The sequence below is a fragment of the Populus euphratica genome, unplaced genomic scaffold, assembly GCF_000495115.2.
Source record: "Populus euphratica unplaced genomic scaffold, PopEup_1.0 scaffold352.1, whole genome shotgun sequence".
NCBI classification, from domain to species: domain Eukaryota; kingdom Viridiplantae; phylum Streptophyta; class Magnoliopsida; order Malpighiales; family Salicaceae; genus Populus; species Populus euphratica.
The window spans coordinates 186113-205706 of NW_011500245.1; the positions used below are offsets into that span (position 1 = coordinate 186113).

A 19594-nucleotide genomic window follows, 5' to 3' on the forward strand; every position below is an offset into this window, starting at 1 on the left:
CCCTAATAATGGAAGAGAAATACAGCAAATGGATAAAGATTGACACCCTATTTTGACTTGGATAGGTGTTGTGACAGGATGAGCTGCTGTCAAACATAAGCAAGAAATATAGAGAAATCTGGAGAATAGAAATTGCACGAAGGCACACGGAGATTGTGCAGGAGTACCCATAGGATCCAATAAGGTACTGTAATGAGATAACAGGTGCAAAGAGAAAAAGAGTTCCTAGATGAACTTTAGAGTAGAGACTGTGTAAAGATTGTATAACAGGAATTTTTTGTGCTCTTGATGAAAGCAACAGGCAAGAACCTTTCCAATACATACAAGGATGGAAAGAAGAGCTGTTGCAGATGCACCTAATTGAAGGGGTGCAAATATTTGTGATAAAAAGGCGATCGCCTATGATGAAAGGCGAAGACACCAAGGGAGTTGGTATGAGTAGAGCTGTCAAGCAGAAAGGCATAGAAGCTTTAAACATAGAAATCGAGATGGACGATTGTGAGGAGTGTACCACAACTCTCTCTTTCCAATACCGCAACTCTCTCTTTCCATATGATCAATGACAGTGATCTCTCCCATAGTCCACATGGTGGTAGAGAATTTTGGAGCCACTTTGAAGCGTCCTAGTTGAAAGAGGATGGGACCGCCGATGAAAGGGCGAAGACACCTTAGAGAGAAGGTATGAGGACTATAAGATGAGCCCAAGATCAGACCGTCGTGTAACGACGAGCGGAGACACCTCAGAAGAAGGTGTGAGGGCCATGATAGGAGCCCTAATTACAGAACATCCCAGAGCCGATGTGATGGTTAGATATGAGTGGATAGATGGATAGCCAATGAAGTGGCTATGATGAGTATGAAGATAAATGCCGAATTGACTTTTATAGATATTACCCCCATGTTAAAGATCAATAAGGTAAAGACATTTGCCTTGGAGAATAAGTGGATGACCGGTGGAGCATTAAGACACGATTGCTATGTAGGAGCAGAGGGCATGCACAGGTTCCTAGAACAAGTTGACTCTTGTCAAGGTGGTGAGCTTGGTAATGGCATTAAAATACTCAGAGTATGAAGACAGATATGAATCAACCTTTAATGGGTTGCCCCTATGGTTAAAGGTGAAAAGCTACCTGGACTCTTGAAACTTAGAGCAGGAGACTCACAGAGAAGTAAGGCGTGGTTCCTAAGGTGGAACAGAAGGCAGACGCAACTCTTAGATGAGTAGACTTTTGGAAGAGTGGTGAGCTTGTGATCACATTAAGATATTCAGATAATGACTGTTGCACTTAGGAATATAAATTTTCGTTTGAGGGGTGTTGTAAGCCTTGGTGTGAGGCTTGATAAATCATTCAGGACCGAGCATATTTGATACACTCGAAGGGGAATATTGTGTCCTAGAGACAAGCATTAACACTCTTCAAATGTGATGTGGGAGACCATCTGGTTCAAGCAATCCTTTGGTGTGAGCAAGGGTGTGCTCATGTTACTCTAGAGATTGAAAGGTTTGGCGAGTACCTTTAAACTTAGCCACAAGCTCTCGGAATGGTAAATTTGGAAGAGCTGCAGGATGCAAGCATGTGCTGAAGAAGCAAGAAAACAATTGCACACATAAATGGCAAAGGGGGTGATTGTTAGGATATTGTCATTTTATGGCAATACCCCACCACTAAGCTTAGTGGAAGCACCATTAGTGCCACAATTGGTGGCATGTTTTATGGCTTTCTTGTCCCCTCCATGTGACAAGAAATGTGTTGGAGAAACTATCTTTAATGCTTATAAAAGAGGTATAATTGTAAAGAGCAAAAAAAGGAAAGAGAGTTAAGAGTGAAGAGAAGAGTGAAGAAAGAAAGAGAGAGATGCCAAGGGCAGCAGCCCTGCTATCATCGAAAGAAAAGGATGCCAAGGACAGCAGCCCTGCTATCATTGCAGCAGTAAACTGGGAGTTGAGATAGAGTAGGTGTAATCCTTTTCCTCTATGTATTTGTTTTGTATTTTTTCTCTATCTCTAATAATATCAATTCTCCCGTGGATATAAGCAATTTGCCGAACCATATTAAATATTGTGTTAGCATGCTTAACCTCCTATAAATAAATATGAAGACATTACTGTCCGAATTCCCAACACTAAAACCATGATCACAAGCTAAACTGATGTCCTGCCCTTATTACCTAAAGAATCAAAACAAAATTTTAACCCTAACTGATAGTGCTGCGTACAGATTCCTCGACAAAACAGCAATCAGGACTCCCCGAGACCATGTGAATGCAGATGGATCGCTGGTGGAAGAAGCGACATGCTTGTTGGGAGTGTTTCCTATATGGGCAGCTGCTATCATAGACTATTTTGCTACAGTTCAACAGCACACCTATGTAGTCTTCCGGGCAGTTCAAAGCCACAGACGCCTATGAAACAGCAACTTCAATATACCAGCCGCAACTTATATATATTGTGCTCTTGATGCTAAGTTTAAGCATTTTCATATCTATCTATGACCGAATTTTTGTCCCTTTTCTGCGAAGGATTACAGGTAAAGAAGGTGGCATCACGATCCTTCAAAGAATCGGCACTGGCATCTTTCTCACCATTGCAGCAATGTTAGTCTCTGGCTTAATTAGTCGAAGAGAAGCAAGAGACTATAGCTCTTACCAAGCCGACTCTTGGAAATGCACAAAGAGGTGCCATCTGATCAATTTCGGCTTTATGGTTAATCCTTCCGCTACCACTAGCAGGAACAGCAGAGGCATTTGGTTCCATTGGACAGACTGAATTCTACTACCAGCAGTTTCCTGAGAAGCATTGGAGAGTCTCTCTTTCATTGTGGCATAGCAGGCCTCAAGTTATCTGAGTAGTGTTTTTTTTTTATTGCTATATATCCCACTGAAGTGAAAAAATTTTGATCATTTCTTTCAGAAGAAGACGACTCTTTTTAACATTTAATTCATGCTAATTTTATAATCAACAAAATATTTTATTATGACAGCCATCTTAATCAGAATCTCGAAAATCTCTCACTTCAATTCAATCTGAAAGATTCTTCTAACAAAATTCTTCAATGTGCAGATGTTTTCAATGCCGTGTGCTGTATAAAACCCTGGCTTTGTAATGATTATCATGGAGCGAAGCGACTAAAGTAATCCCATCTTGCACAAAATCTCTATGTAGAACTTATTCATAGTTTATTTATTGTTACAGTTCAATAATACAAGGTTCTTGCAATGAAGGCTGGCTAATTTTGAAGCGTAACAGTTTCGGTTAAAGAATCAGTTTGAAGTTGAAGAGGCTTGCATCACACGTGGTCAATTCAGTTATAGTACATGTTAAGCTATGCTAGAAATAGTTAAAAGTTAGAATAGCAGTTGGAACGGTTAGTTGAAGTTGGCGCGAAAGAGGCTTGCTTGTATGTAAATAACAGACTGTGTGTTACGTGAAGCCTTCACGGTGAAGGAGAGGAAAAGAATGAAGTTATTTTGCAGAAACTGCAGAATTCTCTCCCTCTCTCTTCAATCTTTCTCTTCTCTGTTCTTCTCTCACAAAGTCTATCTTCTTCTTCTCTCTCAAAATCTTCTTCCCATCTTGTTAAGGCGAGACCTTAACATCTATCTCTCCTTCAAGGTGCAAGAAAAAAAACAAAAAAGAATATATAACAAAGCGAAGCAAAAAGAAATTGTCAAAATGAGATGGTTTAAAATATTACATCGCAAATTATGTTAAAACACTCACGATATGGTCCCTATGCAGCTTGACGAACAGTTTCACTCAACTTCAATATTTCAGTCAACAATCGGTTGACAGAAGCCTTAATCTCATTTGGCACTGACAATTCTGGGTGCACTGCCTCCAACGCATATAAAGTGATGACCCTCATCACAACAGCTAAATTCAAAGTCTTGCTATCACCTCTCCATACACTTTGATTCACAAAATTGCATGAATGTTTTAAGACGCATTTGTTACATACCTGAGGAGCAAACACATGGACAAAAGATGTCACAATATTTTAGTTTGAACAGCAGAATGAAGATAAAATTAGAAGACAAATGGGATGGCTTACCGTGGCCTCTTGAATCTCAAAAAAATTACGCAACCTTTTGGCAGAAAAAACACTCTTTCTCGTAAGGGCAGGGCAACCAAAGAGAGCCACCTTTTTCAAATCACTGCCTGACAGCCACCTGTAAATCCAAGGTTTAAAGCTCGCAACAATCAGCAAAAATGGTCATGGAATTAATACGCTAGGTTAAAAAACAATGTGCAAAAAGGTAGCCATATTTCTTGTCATGTCTGCCTTCCAACCAACCATACAGAAATTACCAGAAAGTCAGATGCACAAACTTTTACTATGATGCCTGAAGGCTTGAGTTGCAAGACATTTGTTTAAGCCATTTAAGATATGAACAATTTGATTGTGGTGATGCATTCATCATTTGTAAATTCAGCAAACTTGACAAGAGACTCCATCTAATACTTTGATTAAACACATCTAATACTTCGATCAAACACTCAGCTGAAAAACCTGGGGTATACATCGAAAGGAACGAGCTATACAAGTGGCCTTCAAGAGCCCTCTAATGTCCTGCTCTGTAACTGGGTTTTCAAAGTTACATCTTCCCTTCCTACGGCATTCACAACACTTCTCTTCTGATAGTGCATTTGATGATGCATCTCAAAATTTTTCACAAATTTTCATAAGCACAGTTGATAGCTCAATACAGGACTAGTAAACGGATGGAAACATGATTCTCTGGGAGCAACAGGTAGGATATTAAAAAACCTTGCTCAACTGAAGCTCAACCCTACCTTTCAACTTTAGGTTGCATTCCATGTACAAAAATATTCCTCACTTGCACTACTTAGGGAACTGAAGTACCTAGGAAGCTTGTAAAGCTGGTCATAAAGATGGTTCAATTACTATAAACCTTGCTCTGAGGACGACTAAATGAACAATCTTGAATTTTTTGTATAATTAGACTACCCAGGTAGCAATGAGAATGGAGAAGTTCAAAAGTCTTTGAGGAAGTATATAAAGAACTTCTCGTAAAAACTTCCTCGAGAGAATCAGAGGAAAGAAAGAGCATGTGCAGTCTCCTTTGTGAACGCACAACAAAAACTCCCATGTTTAACAGCACAAATTAATCTATGGATGATCTTCGTAGCAGTCAGCAGGTCATAGAAAGCAATATCTAGTACTAGACGATGCTTATGCAAGGCATGCATTTTCAAGAACAGAAATTAACTTCCTTGTCATCCTATAATAGGATTGAAATTAAAAAATGTCCAGAGGCCAATAGCAATTGAAGAAAAGAACAAGAACATAAAATCTACATCTTTTGATGTCATTACATCGAATTCCTCTTTGTTTCTGATGAGTTAATAGAAAAACACAATAATCTATCATGATCAACTTCCATTAAGTTTCCACCACCTCACTTCCCTTAAACTGTAATTCTATGCACCACAGAAATTCAAAAGCTAGAAGCAGATCCCTCATCTGTTAGCACATTAAAATAACTTTAATATATTTTAAGATTTATGATCTTGAACTCCACGATAAATTGAATTCAGCTTCCCTAGATCAAACACAAGGCATCCATGTTATACGAAACTTCACCATCTTCAATTTCTCCACCCTTCTCTCAAAATTCAAGCATAAATAACATAACAAAAAAGCATAAAAGAAAAAAGGAAAAAAAATCCAGAAATCAACTTACTTTGCAATTTCTTGGTGATCTTTACCAAACTTCTCTACAGCATACTTGATAAAATCCCTGCCATAACTATCATTAAAGAAGCTAAAATCCAAGCTACCATCTTTCAGGAAATTGGCATTATTAAAGTATCCTTCTTTATACAAATGAGTGATAAACATTTCCATATCAGGAGACAACACCTTAAACACCTTGGGCCTATCCTCCCTCCCCACTTTCATCTTCCTTTCCGCCTTAAATACCACAGGCCTCTCTTCCTTTCCCTTCATTTCCACTTTGTTTTCACTCTTTCCCAAAAACACAGAGTACGAATTCTTACTGGGTGTCTCTTCTTTCGCTCTACTCATCACATTTTTTACCTTCTCTTCTTCACCCTTCTTCGAATCTGCTTCTTTTAAATCCCTCACTTCTCTCTCTAACTCCAACAACTTTATCTTAAACTCATTGGTTTTTTTATGGGTACCAAGGTTTGTTGTTCCGGTTTTTTCACATAATCCTACAGCTTCTCGGGTAAAAAGGCGAAGGGGTTTTTTGTTTTGGTCATTAATTTGGGATTCGGAATCGAGTTTGGTAGAGCAAGAGATTAAAGTTCTGTGGATGATTACTGAAGGACCCAGTAGAGAGAGGAGGTTTCGTTGCTGGGGTTTAAGGAGGAGAGTTCTAATTCTAAAGACGGAATGCATTGTGTTTTTGAGGATTTTTATTTTTTTTGGGTTAAATGTTTCATTTTAAGAATCCGGGGTTTAAGGTCGGCTTTGTTTGTCGTGAACTTTTATGTTATTGTATTTTTTAACTACATAATGAGAAATAGAATAAAGATTTAAGGAATAATTGTAAATATTGTTGCGGGTTAATTTCAATTTGGAGTGAACTCAGTCTCTGTAATGAAGTTTCTAAAAATCCAATCAATTCTCTAAACTTTTGAAGATTCATTAAATAGATTTTTTTACAAATAAGGAATAATTAAAAAAAAAACCTCAAATACTTTGGTTTATTTTTTACTTTTAATTTAAAATTTAAAAAATTATAATTTAATTCCATAATCAACCGGAAAAATCAAATGAGATGAAAAAACATATTTGTTTTTATATATAATAAATTTAAATATACTTGATTTTTTTTAAAATCTTGTTTTGCTATATTTATCTCTTAGCCTCCCTTTCCTTTCTCTCCAAACACGACAAATTCACACACAAAAAAAAATACTAAATATAAAGCAACATCCATCATTATTTATACATAATCTCTTCATATAAGTTAAGTTTATTCTTAGTGTTGTTTTATTCAACTTTGTTCCTCGAGAACAATGGAGAGTTATGTTTTTCACTTGAATCGTGATTCAATAACATATGTGTGGGGTTATTTTATGTTTAATTAATGAATAATGGTTAAAATATCGTGAATGTGCACTTGATTTAACAAAAAATTAATAATTTTTAATTTATCCTAAACCTAGTCATGACGCTTTGAAAATCCTAAATTAATTGATTTCTGGGTTAATTACTGTGATGTGGTAAAATTTAAACTATTTTTTTTTAATGCATTTTTTATTAACTAAACATAGAAAAACCCAATTTTATCAATTAAAGTTATTGTTCATAGTTGCTTTAATTAATAAAATTAGCAGATTATATATATATATGATTACTAGATAAGTATGTAATTAGAGTTTTTACTAGATAGATCTCTAATTAAATTTATATCATTTGTAATTACAAAATACAAGATGTTATTTATTGTTGTTCACCATAGTAGTCAATCATATGTTGAGAAAGGTTGTTGTTATGACTATATGGCCTAAATGGATATATTGTCATATGTAATCAAGCTTTTGATGTAGACATGTATGGTTTTTAAATAATAGATGATAAGGGGAATCGAATATTTGATGATGCATTAACATTGAAACTAATGAAATTACACTAAGGGGAATAAGGAATACATATTTATATTGATGTTAATGATGTTGTTGTTTTTATAATAATGAAAATGTCAAGATGTTTCACTAACAAAATTGAAGTTAATATAAAAATTGAAGTGCAATATTTCAATGATGTTGATATTATGAGTAATAAAGCTATATAACAATTTGAGTGAATTGGATTTTCTTAATAATGATGATAGGAATTTTCAAACTAGAAAGTGCACTAGTAGTATGCATGATAAGGTTAATGATAAATATGCAAATAATGATGATAAAGAGGAGGCAAATTGTGATGTGCATGATATTGAATGGTAGAGCCGCCTCCTAGAATTGAAGAGTATTTTGGGTTTAATGATAAAGTTATGATTTTAAGGGAGTCGCCACCTAATATCATGATTATTAGAAAATCTATATAATCCATGAGAGTTTGAGTAAGGAGACTAGTTTTGTAAGGAAAAGACATTTCATCCTTAGTGTATCATACTTATAATAACCTATATTGTTTATTGATCGGTATATTTAAATCATATTGCTATTTGTTGGCCTTATTTATCAAAATTTCAAAGAAAATTATGATATTTTAATATTAGATCCGTATCTTATAGTGTAAGTCTATAACTCAATATTAAATGAAATTATGAGGAGAAAAAACCTATTTTGTGTTTTCTAGAATATTTTTTTTTGAATTTTTAGGATTCTTTTGAATTTTTTTAAGGAAAATCAAATAATTTTAATATCAAATTCATTCTTTACAATGTAAGTCTACAATTCAATATTAAACAAAATTATTAGAAAAAAATACTAAAAACTTGAATATTTTTTAAATAGTCCCTGTTTTAGATTTTTTTGAATTTTTTAAGGGTTTGTTTGGCTAAATACATAAATAAATACAAAATAAAACTAAAAAGAAAAAGCTTGGAGTGTATTTGATAAACACTTGAAGAGACATTAAAAATACCTTAAAGACATGTTTAACAAATATGCCCTAGGTAACCAAAGAATGTCTTACATCTTAAGAAAAAAATAGGGTGTCAAACATGTTTTTAAAGTTAGGTTCGGGCTAGGTACAACTACATTAACTAGGAATAGATCAATCTAATAATATCAGGACAAAAGACATCTATTCTAAAGTGAAAATACAAGCAATTTAGACACAATTCAAAACTTGTTAAAGAGATACTACTTAATACATTGAAGGATTATATGATGCTACAAGTTGAAATGATGTTGCAATGGATACGAGTGATGGTGAATTTAAGAGTTGTTGGATTTATTATATACATGATTTTTAGTGGTGTTTTTGTAAATAATATGATGATGCATTGGATAGTTTTTCAAAAAAATAAAATATCCAATTGTTTTTTTTTTATTTTTAGCCATCAAAGACACTTTAATAATTAAAATTATGATAATAAAAAACCTGTAAATAATATTTGACTTTTATTTTGACTCTGCAAAGTAAGATATAAAATGTAATGATGTTATTACACTAGTGTGGAGTTAAATTATAATTTTTTAAATTGAAAATTAAAAAAAATCAAAATATAAGAGTTTTTTTTTTATAATTATCCCACCAAATAATTTAATGAGATAATTTCTTTTTTAACTTTCAATATTTAAAAAAATCAAACACAAAACTCATAAAAGAAATAATAAAATATATATCAAACTATTTTTTTTGAAAGATATTGAAAATGTAATTCAATCATCAAAAGTTCATCATGTTTTTTTTTTTAAAAAAAATTAAGACTATTTTTTAATCAAATTGAGATTCATGTGAATGTCAAGAAATAAATAGCTTAGTTGATTAAATATTTACTGATACCCAGAAATATCAAATCCTTCTCATTTCATGTTGAGAAGGGAGTGGCGTCCAAAGAAGGAGAGGTTTATCTGCTATTGTATTCCAATTTCCATGCTTCAACCGAAAGGCAAGTTCAGGTTTTTTTTTCCAGTTTTTTTTTCTTAATATTTTTAGGAATTTTTTCATATTTTTTTCAGGAAAAATATAAATAAAGAAAAAATTATAATTTTTTTTAAATTTATTGATTCATAGTTTTTTTTAATCTTATCATAAATAAAGAAAAAATATAATTTCTTCCTTCATTATGAAGATTATAAAACCAGAAATAACATTTACAAGTAGTTCATTGCTCTGAGTCCCGTGCACTCGAAATAAAAAGTTCAGTTGTTGCAACATTTAGCCGGGCACATAAGTCAGAAGTGCTAGTTTAATTCTGGATGTTTGAGATTGTAGTTGAATTATATTTTATTTTAAAAGTATTTTTATTGATTTAAATTATATTTTTTTGTTTTTAAATTATTTTAGTATTAACATTTTTTAAATATTATTTTTAAATAAAAAATTTTAAAAAATAATATTTATATCAATCAAATAAGTATAATGATCAGATTAGTCCATGATAAAGAAAATTATGTAACATGCAAAGAAATGGACTTGAAACTGCATCAAAATAGAATGGCGCAGGGTATTTAGAAGTGTAATGATAATAATAATTTAAAGTATTTTTTTGTTTAAAAATATATTAAAATAATATTTTTTAAAAATATTTTCAATATAGTAAATTAAATTAATCTAAAAATATAAAAAATTAATTAAATATTTTAAAAATACACAATTTTATTATTAAATACTACAATAATTCACACTGTAAGCTGTAGCTGTCAATTATGCTTTGTTTTCAAGCACAATTTTTTATTTGTAAAACTATGTGATATTATATTTTAAAAATATTTAATTTTTTTTTATTTTAAATTAATATATTTTAAAATTATTTTAATATATTAATATTAAAAATTATTATTATTTTTTAAATATTATTTATATATTTTTAAAATAAAAAATACTTTAAAAAATAACTCTCACATGCACTAACCTCGCTCATTGCCACAGTTTAACTGTGTATATATTTTTAAGAGAATTAATTTAAATTTTTTTAATAAAAAATACTTTAAAATATATTTCTATTAAACTACGAGCCAGTCTCTAAGTCGGTTTAGAAGTTTGGGTTATTTAGGACACCGAACGAATATTCATTAGAAAACGACGTCGTGGTTCGAACTCCTATAAAAGCCAACCTAACAACAGCAAAACCACTAGAAAGTCTAAAACCCTCTGTTTTTTCTTAAAATACTGCTGCTGCTAGTGGCTAGTGTTCCAGCAACCCGCGATCATCATCACCACAACCCCGGCCGTCTTTCCTTGTTTCCGGTTAGAAGATACTTATTTTTTAAAAAAATTATGGGCTTAATGTCTTGCTTCGAGGCTATAATTTTGGTTTAATTTATGAATGAGTGAGTGAGGTTTGTCTTTGACATCATGTCTTTAGTTGATGTCTTTTGATGATTGTTGTGATTGTGATGCTCTGTTTAGATGATTGTTTTTGTGTCGAATTATGAATGCATGTGTTTTGGCTATGTTTTGCTTGGCTGCGTCTCTTAATTGGGGTGGAGTATCCTTATTTGCAAGTGTTTTTCTCCCTGTTTTTCATTGTTTCAAGGATATGGGGTCCTGGTTTTGATTGAGAAACCTAGTATTCTAACCTGAAAAGCTTTTTTGATTGATAAACCCAGTTCAAAGTTTCAATCTTTACTCTTAATCAGAATGTTGTTCAGTTCTGTTGTCTTCTTTGTTGGTTATATATATCCAGTGAGATTGGGGCAAAGCAAAAATCTCAACCATAATTATATTTTTTGTTTTGAAGAAGAAAAGAAAATGATTTAATTGGATTGTTGAGACAAATCAAATTGATTTAAAATTCAATCTGAATAAAATTTCCGCTGTCTGTATTCTGCTCTCCTCCATGGCACTTTCGAAGTCACTGCATGTTTGGTCAATTTTGAAAATTTGCATGAGGATCAGTAGGTTTTATTTAAAGTTTGATGTTTATCTTGCATCATATGCATGTGAATTTGGTATAAAAGATTAACTTTTTTTTTACCTGATTGACATATCGTGCTTCCTTTCTTTCAAGTGTTAGTCCTATTTCTTATAGTGGATATGTTTTTTTACCACCATGCCAATAAAGCAAGTTCTGCAAGCGAGCCAAAGAAGATAACTTAGGTAGGCCATTATTACATGACTCCATTCTGGTTAATCTTATTTTAGGGACTTGTTTTTAGGACAACTTTGGAGTGAATTTATGTACTTTCAAAATGACATGTCCCAACTGTCACCGTTTCTTCAGTCTATGCACTTAAAATACTGCCACCCATAATCTTATTGAAGAAAAACTTCTTAAAAATTTATCTTCAATTTTTGAAATGTTTAACAAGTTGAGTTGGGTTTCTATGTGATCTTTAGCTTTCAGATAGTTTCTCTGATTTGTGATATTGATATTCTCACTTTAAGACATTCTATCTATCCAAGTCATCCCAGTGTTGACATATTCATCTCTGCAGGTTTAGGCTACTGTCCTGTCCTGAACCAGGAATTAATATCTTGCAGTGTTTGAACACTGTCTTCTAGAATCTAATACGTAATGGATTTAAGATCAAAAGGTATGGCCTGGGCTGGAAACATTTACCAGAAGTTTGAAACTATGTGCCATGAAGTGGATAATGTTGTGAATAAGGTATCATTTTTTTCTTTCTGTTTTCTTCTCTTTAGCATGAGTTAAGACAGGCTTTTTTTCACATTCTCTGTCATTTTCTTTGATTGAAATCAATAGTCATGTTTTCTTTGGTTGTTGCAACTTCTCATTCATGCATCAATATTCTTAGCTGTAACATATTTACTTTAAACTGTCCCATGGGCCGGCATATCCCTGCATGCATCCACAGCACAAACATGATTTGGCCATTTCTTATACTTTTACTTCTTCTTATATGTACAGGATGCATTTAAATTCGTTGAAAATCAGGTGCACTCTGTGGGTGAGAACATGAAGAAAATCTATTCTGATGCTGTTCTTGATTTAATCCCTCCTTTGGTGGATCCTGCAAAATGTGAAGCTCCAGCAGCAGCTACCATTGGTGTGTATATTATTAAAACTATGATTGGCATCGAGGATGATCATGGGTATACTTCTCAGGCAAAGCAATCACCTGCGGAGCTTGGTGATCATGATCCTATGACAAAGCAGCTAGGCAAGGATGTCTGGGAGCTTCAGGTTGCAAATCAATTGACTATCACTGGCAATTCTGAAGAAACACTTGAAGGGGCAGAATCTGAGTCAGCTCTAGGAGGTGAAGATGTTACAACTGAGACTTCTGATGTGAGCACTGAAGAAAATTCAGTAAAGGAGAATTCCTGTGGACCTGAGGAGTTGGAATCCATTACTCATGGAGAAAAAGAACCTTTTGAAGCATCCAGTGAATTTCCTGATTTTAGTAGTGAAAATGCATGTGGGTTTCTGGATGAGGTTTCACCTGTTACTTCAGTTCCTGGCGAGGCCTTCCAGTGCCCTCAAGATGGGGGAACTGTATGTGATAGCTCTGTAGGTGATTCCTACTCTGCTAATGTGATTGTTTCTTCTTCTCAGATGTCCTTTTCAGTTGTATCTTCTGAAAGAGAAGCAGTGGAGATGGAAATTGCATCCCCCAGCTGTTCCATATTCAAGGAATCTCATTGTTTGCCTGGGAACCCACTTGATAACATCACCACCAAATTAATCTCTTGTGGTAATCCTTGTGATGTGGCTGGCCATGATTCTGACAGTTCCAAAATGCTCCTGTCTTCTACATCATCTCATTCTGATGGTTCTGTTGTGCTCTTGTCTTCTACATCTGCTCCACCTGTTTCATGTAAGATCAATGGAGCAGAGATGGGGCTTGCCTCCTCCAACAGTGTGCTGTCCTTGGTATCAATAGGTTGGTAACTCAATTTTATTTAGGGATCATATTTTGGTAGAAAAAGACTATAGAATCATTTCAGCCAGGTCCGCATTTTTGAAAAATCATATTTTGGTTGAAAAAACACTCTAAAATCATTTTAGCCATGCCTTTATGATGTAGTGTGGGAAGAGGAAAACAGTATAAAACAGAAATTACAGCAGCATAATGGTTAAAATTAAGCTAAATTGAAGTTGGAACAAGGTAATTAAGGTTTAGGGTTGATAAGAAACCTCTAAAATCTGAATGGATTGATAAATAACAAAAAACTACTACAAAAGTAACCCTAGCAGTCTATTATATTAGCTTAAGCCCTACATCCTTGTAGGGAAAGGATTCCTAGTCTTAGTCCCTCAGTAAAACTACATAGCCTATAAAGAAGATACTTTTAAATGTAACATTCTAATCACATGACCCTAGATTGATTAATCCTAATATCAGAAATATATTAAAACAAATTCTAGAGAAAGCTCCTGCTTTGCTTTGAATTAATTATGTGAAGCTGCCTTGTAATATCTTGATGGATAATTATCTTCAGATACGGGTTTGATTTGAAATTCATACAATCTCTGTGTCTGGGTGTGTGTTCTGAAAAAAATAAACGCTGATGAAACTTGTCTGGTTTGCTTTGAGATAATATCAAAAAATAAAGATAAACGTATGTCTATATTCTAGTTGTGTTATTGGTAAAAAGTTGTTATAGCTATCATCATTAGCCCTTGAGATGTAAAACATTCAATAAAATTGCTTTGTGGCCTATCTATAACGAATTAGTTTTAAATTGGTGTCTTCTTATGGTAAGTTAGAATATCAGCCTAATTGTCATCTCTGAACTATTATTGAATACGGGAATGAGGTATTGTTTGAATGCATCCTCTGACTAATAATTTGAATGGATGGTTTCAGCAAAAAGAAATATGCATATTAACGTAATCAATGAAAACTATTCTACATATAATTGGAACAGCCTGATTATCAGAATGCAGTAATCTCTAAGCATTATTTAAGCTATTGCAAACTGCCTCCTTATGTTCAGTATGTTTAGAATGTATGGTATGTCCTGTGCATAGTAAGATTTCCATGTATATGACTACATGGCTTTGACGTGTACATGCTATATCTTTCTTATTCATGGTTCCCCTTTCAGTGACTAGTATTGAGGTGTTAAATAACAATACACCTTAGTCATGGCTTTCTGGAAGTCATTCATTCTTTCTAATAAGAGAACGCATTTATAATATCACAGGTAAGGATATAATTAGCCTTTCACGACTTGTGAGTTTGAACCTGCTTGTTTCTTGGTGACTGTTTTTTTATCATTTTCTTGTTAACAAAACATAAGCTTCCAAACATGAACCATCCATAGCTGATCCTTTTTTTGCATGTGAATATCTGTTGCATAAGCGGAAACTTGCAAGTGTCTTTTTACTGATTTCTAGAAGCACGTGCAGGATGCTCGGACGACTCTGCTATAGAAGATTTGACAGAATCTGAAATGGAAAACATTGATTTGTCTGAGAATGTGAAGCTTGATGAAAGTTGTGTCATTGTTGACAATAGCTTTCTCTATGAAGTCTCTCGTAGAAATCGGAGGCTCAGATCATACAAGGTTTTACTCTCTCTCTCTCTCTCTCTCTCTGCGCGCGCACGCGTGCATGTGAATTTGTGGCTGTGCATCCTTTTGGGGTATTTGGAGCTGTGCATATATTTTCCAAGTAAAGGAAGAATTTATTTGCAGTTATGCAACTGATAATTTTTCAAACATGAAAGGAGAATAAAAGAAAAGGAGCCACTACATTCCTAAATGTAAAGTGCTTCAAAAAATAATGACAGATAAATTTTTGTTGGCTGGTCAAACATCGGCTAGTTACTCTACTGTATCTAGTTTGCAAATATGAGCTATATCTTTGTAACTTTTAGCTTTCTAGTTGGCAATCTTTCTGTTATGTTTTAATTAAATTCCACCATCTTGCGAGTGTGAATAAGTAAGAGGCTAGGAATTCACTAGAAACTGTAATTTCACACAGAGTAGAGTTAATTTTTCTTGAGAAAATTACTGTTCGCAACTTGAATTTTGTTATTCTTGGTCAATGAAACTCCATTAGAATCTTGTGCGTCTATGAATTCTCTAGAAACTGTAATTCCACAGAGCCACAGAGCACAGTTTGAAATTTTTTCTTGAGCCAATTATTGTTCACAACTTAAATTTCATTACTTGGTAAATGAACCTCCATTAGAATCTTGTGCGTTTATTTTAATTTCTTAATTTTGTAGATAATAAGACCTACTGACCCCCTTTTGGTTTTCTTCTTTTTTAAGAAAAAAATCCAAGATGCTTTCTCATCCAAAAAGATGTTAACCAAGGAGTATGAGCAGCTTGCAATTTGGTTCGGGGACCTTGATGGCCATGATACAATGCAGCACGAGTTGTCATCTAGTACCACCATCACCTTGGATCCACAAACTAATTGGAGACAAGACTCTGAATGGGAGCTGCTGTAAACAAATTGCTAAGGACGCGAACAAAACATAAGTGGGCTAATTGGCCAGCCGGCCCCTTGTACAGGTTAATAAGTTGAAGAGAATGCCACGGTTTGTGAATAATGGTTGGAGGGTATCCAGTTTGGTATAGAAAAATATAAAGTAATAAAGTAGAAGATGATTATCCAATCTTATCTGCCTAACTGCTGCTGCTGCTGCTGCAGTTTCTATTCTGATCAAGTTGCTATGAAATTGCAAAATCTTGGTAGTACTTGCGCTATTACTTTTCATTTTTCATCTAGATATAGTGTCTTCACGTTTGAGCTTTGTTGCATGTGCTTGCTTGTTAAGGGAAAGAATTTTCAACAGCCGGAAAAAATAATTGAATTACTAAATTTTCAGCTCATGAATGTAACTCTAGGACTCGCAGAGGTCTTTGCCTTCTGTTTTTTTGTTCTTTTCTTTTTTCAGCAAAAAGTTTGCATCTCTCCACTGTCGTAATCACATAAAATTTTGATGATTCTGTAACAAATACGCGTAGAGAATCTCATTCCAAGCATCAGGAACCCCTGGTAAACACCAGTGGATGCAGTCTGCAAATTTTTTTGGATCAGATCTTTGCTCCTTTGTCAAGAGCTTCCCCTTGCGTTCACCATAGATGGTTGTGTGGCCATCTTTTCTATATTCCGACAACTGGGTGATATTCAAAAAAGTAACATTGATTTTCGATTCTCGTAGGATATCATCAACTATCTTCATGATCTGGAGATTTGAACCTGTGCCCCAGTATGGACCTTCAATTGGGTAGGATTCATTGAAGCAGTTTTCATCACTTCCAGGCCTCCATTCCCAACTCCTACAAAAGAATGTTATGTTCTCTCATTAGGACCAGAACTTTATAGTTCACCGAAAATGAATAAATCTCCATCAAAAGAACTGATTAAAGGTTGGTTATGGAATAACTACGAAAACAGAGATTAGCTGATAACGGTTACCTACAATTAGAATGGGAGGGCTGGTTTCAGCATTTTATAACCTTGTTATTCTATTTGTTTTGAATGTGATATATCGAAGGAAAAGTCCGGAATTAGATCAAAATTCATTAAAAAAAGAGGAAGAGAAGAGGTGTCTGCTTTTGATGCTTTTTAACAGTGACTACAAAGATGGCATTAAGCTTAATTAACACGGGGAAACGGTGTAACTCACCACAAATGAGTTGGAGACATGCTCATGAAGAACACCTTCTGCTTGATGGAGTTGATGTTGGATTCTAGCCATTTTGCCCAAGTTTCCAATGCCAACTTATATGCAGTGGTTACATTATATTCTTGAATGTCATCTGTTGATCCATGTCTGAAACAAAACCACATAGTTGGACAACCTTTTGTTACATTCAAGTTAGATTTTGCTTAGTTACATGAGTGAATTCAGAAGTTATAACTTAAAATAATAAGAATGTGCTTGGACAGTCAGCAAAGACGTGAAGAACTGGATACTTACGTAGCATTGATCGAAGGCTTGTACATCCACCATACGTAGCTCTCGAATACTAACACGTCAACGCCTTCCCAGCTCTTTCCATGTTTAGCTATGGAATCGAGATCAACCAGCCGTTTTAGTACAGTATGATTTGTTGCATGATCTGAAATGGATTCCACAATGAAGGGAGCCCAATAATACTCAATCGATGCATTATACTCCTGAAACATTTTGCGGGAAAGAAACATGAATTTATTGGTTATAATCATATGCAATCACGGTTCAATTTGCTGGATTATTTAGCTGATAACATCCCCATGGCTAACTGTTTATATTTTGAAGAAAAAATTGGAAAAAAGTTTACGCGAATTGAGTACCTCAGCTTTGAAGATCTTCATCGGAGGAATTCGTTGAAAAGATTTTTTTCCATCAGGAATTACAGATTGCACCATACAGACCATAGACTCAAATTGGCCTCTCTGTACAGAATCTCCTATAAACATCAGCCTTTTGCCCCTCAAAATGTCCAGTAGCTTTAATGGATCAAATCTGAGACGGCAGAGAACATAATTAAAAAAGCATTCAGGAGTTTCTGCATTTCTACTGCCATAAAATAATGGCAAGTAGCAAGCCACGTTTCAAAGGGGGACATGAACACATCAAATGCCGCCCAAAAAAAAAAAAAAAAATGAAGTCTGACCTCGGCAATTTGCATGCATGAGGCTGCCACCTCCAATCTTGGTAGAAAGAATCAGGCCTACCATTTCTTTGGCAGGTGGTCTGTTTAACCAAGTAAGGGCAGCTTTCTTCTGTATAAAGAGGGTGGGATACATTGTCCCACACCCATTGCCCTTCAAAAACATCGCACCCTTTCTCAAACCGATCTTTTGGCAAAACCAAGACTGGTTTTTTATACTCGCCACCTTCTTGCCTTCCATATACCCTGAAGATAGAGCTCTGGTTGCTCTTTAAACTGTCTAGGACTAATCTTGCAGTTCCTAAAACAAGGAGAGAAGCTAACGCTACAGGGAAGAGGGTTTGAATTCGTCGATCAAGTGAAGGTTTGATCGTCATTTAGGGTGGGTGAATAGAACTGAAGTGGTTGCGTTTTACTTCCTTTTAGAGACAGCTTCCTTTGTATTTGACAGTGTATCTTGAGCTTAAAGTCTTTTCGACAAAGCTCCATGCAACCACCAGTTGGTAGATTACAGTTTAGGTAGTTTCTTAGGCTTAAAAGCATTATGATCTGGGCCATCCTCATGAGAAGTTAAGAATCATAAATCACAAGTAACCCACTCTGAAGTCGTTCCCTTTCTCTGCTAACTCTTGATGACTCTGCTTGGAGAGGTGGCACATCAGCCTCCTAAAATAGGACACGACAAGCCTGTTTGGTTGCTTAAGTTGGTGGCTCATGACTTGACCATTTTCTTCTGCTTCTTCTTGTTATATATAATCCAGATTTAAGATGGTAATATGTAAGCGTTTTGACATCCGATCCGATTCAACTTGATCGCAGGTGATGAATAATTCCCACTGGACCTTTGCACGTTCATTTCTAAATGCTTGTGTTTATGTAAAGAAATCTTCTTATCTTTCGTTCCAAAACTTGGATGCAGAGAGCCATAAACCAAATTATAGATTTTCTCTTTTCTTTTCAAACGGTGTTCTTTTTAGGCAAAGTTGAAAACAGTTTCAGACAAAAAAAATAAAATTCTTAAGTGAAGTGACTTGAAGGGAGTTAATTTGAGTTAATTTATTTTTTTCTTTTTAATTTAATTTTTTTTGGGTTGATTGACTTATGTATTAACTCAAATTTTTAATTATATCATATATCATATTATATAATTTTCCTTTATTTTTATTGAAATCCAATTTAATTTAGATCATATAATCATTCAATTAAGAATTAATTTATTAAAATAAATTGATTTTTAAAATAATATTTCTGGATTTTTTAAGTTTAAATATTGATATAATACTTAAAAAAATTATTAATATTTTTTAGATTCATCTATGAAGAAAATATTTTTAAGATTGGTTGGATTTTTTTTTAATTTTAGATGATAAGTAAGTTGTTTCAAAAATATATTTATTGTAAAAAAAAAAAAACTAAACCTTGAGGCTTCATTTAAGGAGGTCAGTGCTAGATATATT

At 34.0% G+C, this 19594-nt stretch overlaps 3 protein-coding genes and 1 long non-coding RNA gene across 7 annotated transcripts in view; 2 read left to right on the forward strand and 2 right to left on the reverse strand.

The window, feature by feature from the left end:
- The window catches only part of LOC105112645 (uncharacterized), a 4942-nt gene extending 2029 nt beyond the window's left edge, over positions 1-2913 (forward strand). Inside the window, exon 2 of the long non-coding RNA XR_839792.1 lies at positions 2220-2913. This is a non-coding gene — a long non-coding RNA (uncharacterized LOC105112645). The remainder of the gene's footprint in view (positions 1-2219) is intronic.
- A 609-nt stretch (positions 2914-3522) lies between these two features.
- LOC105112646 (craniofacial development protein) lies at positions 3523-6443 on the reverse strand. 3 transcript variants are annotated; one of them, XM_011008416.1, is made up of 4 exons: positions 5707-6443; positions 4053-4170; positions 3722-3959; positions 3523-3606 (listed from the first exon to the last, which is right to left on the reverse strand). In XM_011008416.1, the coding sequence occupies exons 1-3, from the start codon at positions 6384-6386 to the stop codon at positions 3732-3734; spliced, it is 1026 nt and encodes a 341-aa protein (XP_011006718.1). In that variant the 5' UTR covers positions 6387-6443; the 3' UTR covers positions 3523-3606; positions 3722-3731. The 3 variants fall into 3 exon arrangements, with proteins under 3 accessions (XP_011006718.1, XP_011006719.1, XP_011006717.1); XM_011008417.1 differs by having other exon boundaries at positions 3527-3606; positions 3696-3959; XM_011008415.1 differs by lacking the exon at positions 3523-3606 and having other exon boundaries at positions 3617-3959.
- A 4291-nt stretch (positions 6444-10734) lies between these two features.
- Positions 10735-16356, forward strand: LOC105112649 (uncharacterized). 2 transcript variants are annotated; one of them, XM_011008419.1, is made up of 5 exons: positions 10735-10859; positions 12050-12222; positions 12484-13459; positions 14932-15089; positions 15800-16356. In XM_011008419.1, the coding sequence occupies exons 2-5, from the start codon at positions 12130-12132 to the stop codon at positions 15980-15982; spliced, it is 1410 nt and encodes a 469-aa protein (XP_011006721.1). In that variant the 5' UTR covers positions 10735-10859; positions 12050-12129; the 3' UTR covers positions 15983-16356. The 2 variants fall into 2 exon arrangements, with proteins under 2 accessions (XP_011006721.1, XP_011006722.1); XM_011008420.1 differs by lacking the exon at positions 10735-10859 and adding an exon at positions 11394-11711.
- On the reverse strand, positions 16321-18634 carry TBL31 (trichome birefringence-like protein (DUF828)). Its single transcript, XM_011008418.1, has 5 exons — positions 18141-18634; positions 17818-17989; positions 17462-17661; positions 17168-17314; positions 16321-16817 (listed from the first exon to the last, which is right to left on the reverse strand). The coding sequence occupies exons 1-5, from the start codon at positions 18512-18514 to the stop codon at positions 16463-16465; spliced, it is 1248 nt and encodes a 415-aa protein (XP_011006720.1). The 5' UTR covers positions 18515-18634; the 3' UTR covers positions 16321-16462.
- Positions 18635-19594: the final 960 nt, after the last annotated feature.

Bases quoted from the DNA above. Each gene is read 5' to 3' on its own strand.
- LOC105112646 (XM_011008416.1), bottom strand. From the start codon at position 6,386: ATGCATTCCGTCTTTAGAATTAGAACTCTCCTCCTTAAACCCCAGCAA. The intron at 4,171-5,706 runs GTAAGTTGATTT...TTGGATTTACAG, and splicing joins GATCACCAAGAAATTGCAAA to GTGGCTGTCAGGCAGTGATT. The intron at 3,960-4,052 runs GTAAGCCATCCC...TTTGCTCCTCAG, and splicing joins TTGAGATTCAAGAGGCCACG to GTATGTAACAAATGCGTCTT.
- LOC105112649 (XM_011008419.1), top strand. From the start codon at position 12,130: ATGGATTTAAGATCAAAAGGTATGGCCTGGGCTGGAAACATTTACCAG. The intron at 13,460-14,931 runs GTTGGTAACTCA...AAGCACGTGCAG, and splicing joins GCTGTCCTTGGTATCAATAG to GATGCTCGGACGACTCTGCT. The intron at 15,090-15,799 runs GTTTTACTCTCT...TTCTTTTTTAAG, and splicing joins GGAGGCTCAGATCATACAAG to AAAAAAATCCAAGATGCTTT.
- TBL31 (XM_011008418.1), bottom strand. From the start codon at position 18,514: ATGACGATCAAACCTTCACTTGATCGACGAATTCAAACCCTCTTCCCT. The intron at 17,315-17,461 runs GTAAGTATCCAG...GTTTTGTTTCAG, and splicing joins AAGCCTTCGATCAATGCTAC to ACATGGATCAACAGATGACA. The intron at 16,818-17,167 runs GTGAGTTACACC...ATTCTTTTGTAG, and splicing joins ATGTCTCCAACTCATTTGTG to GAGTTGGGAATGGAGGCCTG.